The following is an 11,385-nucleotide window of genomic DNA, read 5'->3' on the forward strand; positions in this document are numbered from 1 at the left end:
ATAGTCATTGGTGTCACGTGATGTTTAAATGAAGCGCAGAAGGCGTGACGGAATATCCCAGTGCGGATGCAGAGCGAGAGAATTTCACAAATTTTCTGTACAACTATGATATATATCCCATCACAGTTATGCACAAACATGAGTGAAAACTTCATTCTTTTATCAATTTGTTAATTACTTTGCAGAAATATATTGATGAATTACAAAAATCTCTGAATGATAATACTCTCTCCTCTGACCAGTGGTGGAAAATGACTATAGCAAATGGTAAATACAAACAAAATGAAAACTCTCCTATCGTGTTCAATAACTGCAAAATCCTTATATAATGTTGGAACGTTTAACAAGCACTGTTCTTCAATATCTAAGTCAAACAAACTAATGACAATCTAATGGAATATGTCCCAATCTGTCTCCACTCACTATATATCATTTACATTTCTGAGCAAAAGGTCCAAATCTGATGAACCTGATATCGATCTATGAAAGGCTTAGTTCCATCACTAACTAAGCCCCTTCAGAGACTTTAAACATTTTGTCTTTGGCATTCTATCTTAGTTGAAAGCTGCTTTTACTTTAAACTCGAGTTCTCATGATACTGCTAAGAAATCGAAAAATCTCCCTTCTCCTAGCTACATACCTCAGTTAAACATTAATAGGCCGCCTACGTTCTTCTAAATTAAGATTAAATAGTTTATAAAAACAATGTAAGAGAGGTTACCAGCTATTCATTATACGTCACATGATAGCTCGTGTTGCAGTGATATGTGCGTACTAAACATAATTTAAAATGCTATATTATCTATTTTTTTTAATCATTTCATTATTTCCTCCAAAATGAAGAATTACAACAAGAAATATACATTATACAAATCAAAATACAAATCAAATATCATCAATTGGTAATTGAATGAACATAAACGCATAAGTTAATTACAGAGATTAAGGGATAAGGTAATACATATAAAATAGTTAAATAACTACAGAAAGAAAGGTCACGCAAAAACCAATTAATACAAAGTTATTTAAATGCATGGGAAGCCTGATGTTTCTAGGGGTTGTCGAGAGCCCTACCAGCATGGTCTTCTCTGGCTTTCATTCTCATAAACACACACGAAATAAGGGGGTGGGGTTGGTTAAATAATGAAGGGACCGAATAAGTAATGAAGGAATTTAGAATAAGTAATAAGGTATGGATAAGGAATGGAATGGTCGACAAGACGATTGACATGTTTCATTGTTAGTTTTGAACTATTTAAAGTGTTAATAAGTAAAAAGAAAACGAATAAGTAATGAAGGAATCGAATGAGTAATCTGTCAATTGAATAAGTAATAAGGTATGGATAAGGAATCGACAGGGTGAAGGGAATATTGAATAATTAGTTTTTAATCATTTAAAGCCTTAATAAATAAAGAGAAAACGAGAAGTAATGAAGGAATCGAATAAGTAATGAAATAACTGAATAAGTAATAAGGTATGGATCAAGAATAAAATGTTCGAATAGGTAATGCGAACGTTTAATTATAAGTTTTGAACCATTTGATGTGCTAATCAGTAAAGGGGAAAAGAATATGTAATGAAATCAGGAATGAGGAATAAGAAACGATTATGTAATGATGGAATCAAATAGGTTATCAACTTCACGGAGGTGAAAAAAATAGAAAAATATATGAAAAAAAACAGTAATTAATTATGCACTGCACTTGTAAGAACATTTCATATCATACATGTATTACAATATTAATGCTGATACAACTGCAACACTCTGTCAGCACTATGAAATTAAATCCATTTGATCAAATATCGTTGTAAAATAAAAACAAAAAAGTCAGACATAAAAATGTTTTGGTCATTTACAAATCTTGATAAAATTTTCTTTGATATTACTTGTATGTACTTCAGAATCAACAATTCACGCTGTATAGAATTGTTTTTCGGAAATGTATAGCATTCGCCTGTTGCCCAATAAAATCGTTGAAAAAAAAAGAGAATACATATACAAGACTACACACTCGTTTATTGCGCGGACGTATATATTCACTCGTGCGCTCTGCGCACTCGTGAATATATTCGTCCGCACAATAAACTCATGCTTTCTGATTCGTTAGAAAAACACAAGTGTGTGGTCTTGCATTTATCACATACCTTTAGTATTTTGTAGAGGTCAAACTTTAAATTTTGTTAATACTGATGGTTTTCGCAAATATCGGTAACTTCAGTCATCAGAATCGGAGTCGGGAAGCTGTGCTATGCGTCTGTACTTACGAGGAGGTGACATGCTGTGAGATGTGGTATTTTTTGACTGGGATGATATTTGAAAGGATATATTGAAAGTTCCCGTCGCAAGATTTTGCACCTCTTTCTCACGGGGACAAGTTGTGACGGCTGGTAGGTTTTGACTGTGTGATGTTTCCGCCATTGGCCTACGTGATACTGTGGATGTTACACTGGAAGATATAGCAGACTTCTTCACGTTTTGAAGAGTTTCGCACATTTCACGTTATTGGTTAAGGGAAGCTACGGCATAGTTATTTACACTATTTACGTTTTTGTGACCAGATAATATTGCATAATAGTCGTATGAGCAGCGCCGGAAAGGAGGAGTTTTGTACACAATGTTTTTCTCAAGAATTGGTTTGTTTTTTTCCCAGTAAGACCGGCGTTACGTGCCATTGTTTTCACCATTAAACCGAGTTTGTTTCTTCCAACTGGCTGGTTTTTGAACCACTTTTCACCAGTGCTCTTCTGATTGACAGCGATATAAAATGGAGACTCCGGTGTATTCATGGCCTGAGGACGGTGCTTGGCGTACAATTTGTAGGCTTCGATTGGACATCGCCACTTAATTTCAGGATTTTGAAACTGTTTCGGATTAAATGATCTTACGTGAGTACTGTTTCCGCCTCTTGTTTTTGTTGTTCTTTGGTTAAATTCTAGGTATTCTGACCCATTTTCATCTCATTTTAATTCTATGTCTCCCCATTTCAATTGTCTGTTCTCATTACATCCCCTGAACCCCAAAAGTTTAGTGCTATTGAACCATACTGTGTTCAGCAAAGCATGTGAGTTGTCGTGACCATAAAAAATCTCAAACTTAAAAAAAAACTATCCATAAATATTTACCAATGCAATACCCGGATATGTTACATGTCCAATGACAAGGGGATTTCCATAAAAAAAATAGTTCCGGCTAGAAGGTAAATACAACATTCCGTATTGCACATGTGCAATACAGACCGTTGTATTTCATGGTCTGAAATTTCTTGTATTACTATAAGATACAACAGGTATGTGATAAATATGAAAATAACCTTGAACTTGTTCATGTAGTATTATTTTTAAGTACCTTTCTTCATAATCCACAACTCACACTGTATCGATAACATTTCGAAAATCTAGCAAATGTGCAGTATAATTTTACCCATAGCAAAGTATATAGATATTAGAAAATAAATTATAAATATATTTTCTGTTAAATGAAAACCTCTTCTAAAGACCGCTTGATCATCAAATATAAACTGTTTACCATCAGATACTGTTGTAAGGTGTTTGTTTAAAACATAAGTAAAAACCTCTCAAATAATTGACAACAGAATTATAGCCCTGTTATTATCAGTGGTATGGAATCAACTGTATTCCCTATAGATGGGCTTTATTGTAACCATTTTCTATTGTTCTGGCACAACGCCTGTGCCTAGTACAGCATTAAACAGCAAAACATAAAATTTTATCAGAGCCTTTTGCTTTATTACTAGATATTTACATCACAGTATGCATGGAAGCTTTGACGAAAATAATATTCATTTTTCATTAGGCTCATCACAGTGTAAAGTAATGTCGGGGATCATGTACCCGTGTTTTTTATTTTTATTTTTTCTCGTGTTCTTTAAAATAAATACGATCCATATAATTTGTACTATGAATGGAATCCAATGGTAGTCGTGGTATTATGCAGTGACGTAGTATTTTACATGAGTCGTAACTAACCAATAAAACGTACAGGTTTATTCCGTAAATGATCGAATATGTGGAACTGCAAATCAAATACATATGAAATTGGAAAATTCATTTCCTCGTTGATTTTTTAAAGTATTGATAAAACTTGTTTTCTCGGATGGTGATAACATGATCATGGACACGTCAAAAGCTGATCAGGTTACGGAAATTCCTATCGGCGAATTATGCATTTCGTTCACCACCATGAAAGGAATGTATTTTTGGGGAAAACCTCAAATAATGAATTTTAAAAAAGGAGAAAATGGATGGCCGACTGACACTTTACCAGAAATTAAATAGTGATATGAGAGAAAAGATTCTTCATTGTGTATGTATGTAGGATAGGGATATTCTACCCTCGGGATCACAAAATGTGGTAAAAACCTCGGTAAGCCTCGGGTTTCACCACATTCTGTGACCCCCTGGTGGAGTATACACACACATAAAAAGTCTTATAATCACCTGTATCATGCATCCCAGTTGGACATCTACATTATATATACTAATTTGATGTGTGTAATTGTGGCTAAAGAGGTCAGAGAGTAGTCACCTTCGTTCAGATGTCGCTACTGTAGAATAAGATAAGGTATCTGACCTCTATTTGTATTTGTACATCTGCTTCTTTTTGTTTCACTGAAAACAATAGTCATATCTTTGAGAGCAACGCTTTTAAGTCCATTTTCAAAATAGTATACCTTTTCCCTGTTCGCAAGTTCAACTAATGTATATGTTTTCCCAGCTCTTAACTTTATCGGTTTATCAAACCTTACATCACCCATGTGAGGTGTGTCTGGTTGTGACTCTGCCAATGTCTTAAACGTGTCGAGAAGACAAAAATTTTCTTCATACACCTTCAAACTAACGCCACTTGGTTCTTTTGCCGTGTGGAATGATCCAAATCCGACAAGATATACATCAGCGGATGGCTGGAACGAAATACCATCATTCTCCGGTTCCGTAAGCCACACGCGTTGCCTCACTTGTCCATTTCTATATATCCTTTGACAACAATGAGCAAACCTCTTTCTTGACTTTAATTTATCCGATAACAAAGGGATTTGGTTTCGCCTTTGATTGATAAGATCAACTATATCATCTGATTTCAGGATTTTGTCAGAACATATTTTACCGAAAAGAAAATCATCCTCGGCATGCAGATAACGTACATTGTACAAAATGTCACCAAGGAGGTTCCTCTTGTTTTGTGCTGTTGCCTAAAAAAGGGGAAAAGAAACACTGTATGCGCAAAATTAATGTTTAAATTCCAAATTATACATTGCCGACTATATACTAACAAATACTTTAATGATTAGTAAATATATAACTTATATCTCTTCCTGTTATGTTTGAGAGGTCGATATACAGTCAAACATATGGCATAACATCGTCTGGCTGTTATTGGTGATTCCATCAAATGGGCATCTAGACAGCAACATATTTAAAATAATAGGCTTAGAGTATTACAGACATGGTCCCTCTGTTTAACGATCAAACAAAACATCCTCGCATTCAATATATACAATTAGGATATATTACCAAAGTGTCAATATATAATTTAATTTTGCTTGTAACAAGCATTTTCATTGGCTCAAAAAATTATGTTATCATCACATAACATAAAAATTGGTTGACTGTGACGTCAGCGGAGTAATCGTTGTTCACAGGATTTTGTATTTATCGATGTATTTTTAAATATCTGGAGCAAAATAAACATGTTAAACTTAATGAAAATGTTTTTTATCTTTGTTAATTAAATTATAAGTGTTAACTGTAATATTTTTTTTTACGTTATTGAGCAATAACAAAAAAAACTGGGGTGTACTCTTTTCATAAACCGCCTCGCGGTGTACTACCCCAGTTTTTTGTGTTATTGCTCAATAACGTAAAAAAATATTACAGTTAACCCTTAAATATCACAGAAATGAAGAAGCATGAATCATTGCTCTCTATATACCTCTAGATTCTGTCGGCCACATTCCGCCTCCGCCCAATTGGTGAGAGCTTCATACACGTTTTTCTCAGGAACGGTATGAAGGTTATCTGATTCAGTGATAATTGCCACACAGTCCAGACAGAGTTCATTGAAAGTCTCCGATTGTAGAACATCAGAAGCGCTTTCAAGAATAAACTGTAAGCACTTCTCTTTCAGGCTCTCCATCATGAACACATGGGCTTGCTCCATTAGCACACATACACTACCTACCGTCAGATTCCGAGAAAAAAAAGTCTCACAAAGAGAGGAAAGGATATCGACGCAGTATTTTCTGGCCGCATCAAACACGGGTAACACGTTTCTGCCCGTCAAGTTGATTTTGTCTGTGTAAAGGTACCTACAACGTAATGTTAGAAATGACAGGATCGATTTGTATGTATAATTTGCTGTTTAATTAGTTCACGCAGTATAAATGAAAGTAGAAATGAAACAATTTTGGATACAGGCTTAAACAATTCTTGAATGCATCCCTAATCTACATCACCATATACTAGTAGAATAGATTCGTATGGATTTTAGCCGCTATACAATGCTAAAATCATGCAAATAGAAATACTCAGAATGTAATATTTACGGCATGTCGTATTTCATTCTTTTTCATTTCGAAAAGTTTTATTGAAAAAGATGCTAAAGTCAATGGGGTTGATTATAAGTGGATAAAGTAGTAAATTGACATTGCGTAATTTACAGATAATAAATTTTGAAATGAAAATTTAGATTAAAACTGTTGAAGGGCGATAACTCATCTGTTTATCTTGATTACACTTTAATTCACATGTGATACACACTTAATACAATTACAGGTATTATATGATAACTAAGAACATATATAAAAGGCATTGTCCATATACATATGTACTTGTCATAGCTGTCAAAACTGTTCAGTTATTTATTTGGAAATAGATAACAAGTTTATATATTTCTAAAGATAAAGTGCTGTAAAACAAAAGTGATGGAACCACCATGCACAACTGGGGACAATACGGAAAGTATTCATGGAATTTAACCAAAGATACATCATGTCAATCTCAAGAAACAACCACAAAAACAATCATTTAAAACTGAACGCTAGTATTGATCGTAAATTAAATGTTTTGCTGAACGTCTGAAGTTGTATCGGTTGGTTTGGGATTAAGAGAGAATAAAATGAATAAAAACTGCTTTGATTTTCTGATTTTTGATTTTTTGAATATTTATGATCATGGTAAGTTTGCACACAAAAAGACTATATAATATATTTATAGTTTGTCGGCTTGTTTATACTGATTACAGAAGGAACTATACATATAACACAGATGTAACAGAAAACAAGACATGGGCCTTAGCGGTCATCTGACTCTAAAGACCATTGTACTATTATAGTATAAATACTAAGTAGCAAGTATAGTGGCACCGTTAGCCATGGCGGCCATCTTGGATTTCTCGCCGCCAAGATAATTATCACTTGGTCATGACCATCTCATGATCACTGAAGCCAAGTTTGAGCTGAATGCCACTCATGGAACTTGAGAAGTTTGAAATAGGTGTTGTTGGGGAAACCCATGATTGCGCAATCATGTTACAAGATGGCCGCCATGGCTGCTACGTCACAGTCTTAACAAACTGAAAAATAACAACACATTGTTGTCTCTCATTCTTTAACATCCTCATTAGTTTCCAGCTCAATGGCACCAGTGGAACTGGGGCAGACGTTTAAAATGTGCTTTTCATGATGGCTGTCATGACGGACATATTGAATTTCGGGCCGACCCGGAAAATAACAACACTTAGTCATGACCATCTCAGGATCATTTCAGGTAAGAGCTGAATCCATTGGTAGAACTTAAAAAGAGGTTTGGAATATAACAAGTTTATGCACGACGGGAGGCAAACCGTGGACGGCAGACGACTTCGGACGAAGTACCATGACTATAGGTCATCCTGACCCTTTGGGTCAGATGATCTAAAATGTCTACGTAGATAATTTGTAGTAGACAACATGATTATAACACGTTGGAATTTCATTACTTCCCCCTGAACTTATCTGAATGATAATGATAATGTCTTCTGTAAAAAAAAAAGGTTCAAATTGATTTTAAAGAAGTTGTTTACCTTAAAAACAAGTTGAACGCCTCTAGAGTTATATCCGGGATAGTTATCTCCCCTTTCTCGGCCATTGGACCCTCCAGCATGGCGTAGAATACCGGACTTCTACTGAGGAGGACCAGTTTGTGGGCGGATACCCTGTTCTTTTCCTCTCCGACAATAAATGTGACGTCACTGGCAATACCGGAAGTCAGTAAGTGGTCAAAGCTTTCGGAAAGTGTTTTCCCGACTTGCCAGTCTACAGGAGGTGAAGCAGTTGCCATCTTGTCCCTTAAATAAATTCTGAAATGCTGAATTGTTTATATTTACCGTATTGACTTTTTCAAAACTTCTTTCGTACTTACATTCTTAGCATACTTAATCTGGGGCTATAGTCCTATTGGGATACTGTTTAGAGAGTTTTGAAAACTTTGTCCTACGCTTCTGAAGAACGTCTCTTTCATCATGTGAAAATATGTCGAATTTTAGTTTTATATTTTTTACACTTCACACTATCATAACCCATTCAAAACTAAACGCCTTTGGATCTTAAAAATGAGCGTTATTTTCCAATTTATCTTCCTAGAAAGGCGATCAGCGATACAAGTTTGGTTTGTTTGGTTTGTTTGGTTTGTTTTTTGTTTAACGTCCTATTAACAGCCAGGGTCATTTAAGGACGTGCTAGGTTTAGAGTTGGAGGAAAGCCGGAGTACCCGGAGAAAAACCACCGGCCTACAGTCAGTACCTGGCAACTGCCTCACGTAGGTTTCGAAATCGCAACCCAGAGGTGGAGGGCTAGTGATAAAGTGTCGGGACACCTTAACCACTCGGCCACCGCGGACCCTAGCGATACAAGTACATGTACATATTTGCGAACCATGAGGGAGCATAATTTGTCCAATAATATTATTGTTAATTGTTAATTTTCCCTTTCTTGATAGCAACATCATCCGGTTGATAGCAACAATACTTTAATTGCTGATACAATTTGTTTCGTTATGTCACCTCAAAATAACTTTATTGATCGTCTTTTAAATACAGTATATCATTGCAAAGGAGCAATATAATAAAACATGATACGCGGAATAATACAATAAATTAACAGCAACATCCAGTCGGCCTTGAATAGTTTCGACTTCACATTCGTTGATACACTGATGTATCCTAGATACCATTATCAAACAGCAGATAGTCTATACCCTGTATCTTTTTTTTTAATTCATCATTTAATTTCTATAAATTTTCCTATAAATTATTTGTATCAAAGAGACATTCACATCAAAATTGATACAATTGCATTATTATATAAAAAAAACAACATATCTATATAATTATTATATTATTTCTATCAACGTTTAGTATTAATCGATCATTTAAATATGTCACATCGTTGGTCAACGGGAGACAACTACCACATTAACATCACATAATACCTGTAGTAAATGGCACAAATATTTCATTATTTTCCTTTCATTTTTGTGATTTTAAATCGGAGGAAACTTCAACATTATAACTGTCTGTTTAGCAGAAAAGAGACATATACATTTTAAAATTTTACACTCGTCATGTACAAATGTATATCCGAGAATGACCCCTTAACGTACCTCATTTCAACAGAACGAGTGTATACAATGCAGAAATATGTTAACAGAAACTATAAACCATATTGATAATTCATAGAAATATATAATTATTGTTTGTTCATTGATATATTAAGGTAATTCCCGTTCTTAGATGTCGGTATCGGCGCCGCTAGGACCGAACGCAAAGTTTACAAGTATTGTTCCATATATATAGTTTACCCAAATATATACATGGAGTGAGAATGACCATGTAGATTTTAATTAGATTGGCACATATATCACTTATCAATATATTTACTATGGACAGGAATAGTTATTCAGTCGGACGTTACTTGTTTTTATGTATATACATACCTTTTTATTTCTGTATTAAACGTCTCGTGTGTCACGGTCAGAGTAATTTCAAACCGAAAGTAAACTTACCTGGGGTTTCCCAAATCGTTCTTAAACTTAAAATAGGGGCCCGCCGAGGGGTACACATTCACATATTAAATGAACAGTATCAACAGTTGACAACAGACATGCATTTAACGCTCTATAAAACAGATATCAAACCGTGATATGACATCACAAATATAGAAAAAATTATCATGTCATAAAATTCCTGCTTTCAACTCTCAAAACTAATGTGTCACAGGTCACGGGGATCTATTGGAAAATATTTGGTTATCATTTTTAAAATAGTAATTATTACAAACAACATGGGGTACGCTGTAACGAACTGTTACATACTGTACGACATCATGACCTTCCTAAAGTTACATAGTGTACGCTATCATGACCTTCCAAAAGTTACATACTGTACGACATCATGACCTTCCAAAAGTTACATAATGTACGCTATCATAACCTTCCAAAAGTTACATAATGTACGCTATCATAACCTTCCAAAAGTTACATACTAACCGCCATAATTTAATTCAAAATGTACAGTAATGTCAACATTGCCGGTTATCTATTTAAAGATATTTCTTGTTTTCATTGGTTTGTATTGTTTTAATTCGAGCTTTGCTATCGTCTCTGTACAACATTTTTCTCCTTTTATTTCATAATATTAACATACATGTGTTTCTTTTTTGTTACGTGTACATTTTTTGGTATGGTATCTAAATTTTTTCAGTAAATGTATTGAATTTTACTGATAATATTGTTCTAATTTACAACAGAGGAGAACGATTAAAACATGCATAAATAAACGGCAGGTACTATACCATACATTGAATCTATGATAAACTAATGGTGGAGCTAGGTAAAACTAGGAAAGCAGTGTACATTAGATTTACGCTTAATACGCGAAGGTCACTTCGCCGTAAATATTCTTCCAGATGTATTATTTTGTGATGTAAGATATATATGAAACATGTGCAAAAGAAAAAAATCGCGAAAATAACCCCAAGAATATACTTATCGAAATCGCGAAATTAAATCCCAACTGAAAAAAACCCCTGTATATTTACTCTGTCTGCTGGCTTCCGTTACCTTTACAACCTATAATTCAGTGTATCATGGATGTACCTATACACATGCCATATATTCAGATTAAATCAATTGGGGAGTAGAGATTTACGAGGGAAAATGATTCAAAAATAATAAAAAGAGTATGTACACTTATTTATAAATTAATCTTATCCAAAACATGTCGTCGTCAGACCTTTTCCTAAAGACACTTTAGATATATCTGATTATATAAACCAGAGAAACATCACAGTGGCCAGTTTGATCAATATTCCTTAACTATAAAATGTTCC

General features: G+C 34.4%; 1 protein-coding gene across 2 annotated transcripts; it reads right to left on the reverse strand.

The window, feature by feature from the left end:
• Nucleotides 1–713: 713 nt before the first annotated feature.
• Nucleotides 714–10,065, reverse strand: LOC117315782 (BTB/POZ domain-containing protein 6-like). 2 transcript variants are annotated; one of them, XM_033870144.1, is made up of 4 exons: nucleotides 9,992–10,065; nucleotides 8,082–8,345; nucleotides 5,952–6,327; nucleotides 714–5,211 (listed from the first exon to the last, which is right to left on the reverse strand). In XM_033870144.1, exons 2-4 carry the CDS (start codon nucleotides 8,336–8,338, stop codon nucleotides 4,564–4,566), a joined length of 1,281 nt encoding a protein of 426 aa, XP_033726035.1. In that variant the 5' UTR covers nucleotides 8,339–8,345; nucleotides 9,992–10,065; the 3' UTR covers nucleotides 714–4,563. The 2 variants fall into 2 exon arrangements, with proteins under 2 accessions (XP_033726035.1, XP_033726036.1); XM_033870145.1 differs by lacking the exon at nucleotides 9,992–10,065 and having other exon boundaries at nucleotides 8,082–8,393.
• Between the last annotated feature and the right edge of the window lie 1,320 nt (nucleotides 10,066–11,385).

Source organism: Pecten maximus, chromosome 17 (genome assembly GCF_902652985.1).
Source record: "Pecten maximus chromosome 17, xPecMax1.1, whole genome shotgun sequence".
In the NCBI taxonomy this organism is placed as follows: Eukaryota; Metazoa; Mollusca; class Bivalvia; order Pectinida; family Pectinidae; genus Pecten; species Pecten maximus.

Bases quoted from the DNA above. Each gene is read 5' to 3' on its own strand.
- LOC117315782 (XM_033870144.1), bottom strand. From the start codon at position 8,338: ATGGCAACTGCTTCACCTCCTGTAGACTGGCAAGTCGGGAAAACACTT. The intron at 6,328-8,081 runs GTAAACAACTTC...ATTACGTTGTAG, and splicing joins GCGTTCAACTTGTTTTTAAG to GTACCTTTACACAGACAAAA. The intron at 5,212-5,951 runs GTATATAGAGAG...CCCCTTTTTTAG, and splicing joins GTGGCCGACAGAATCTAGAG to GCAACAGCACAAAACAAGAG.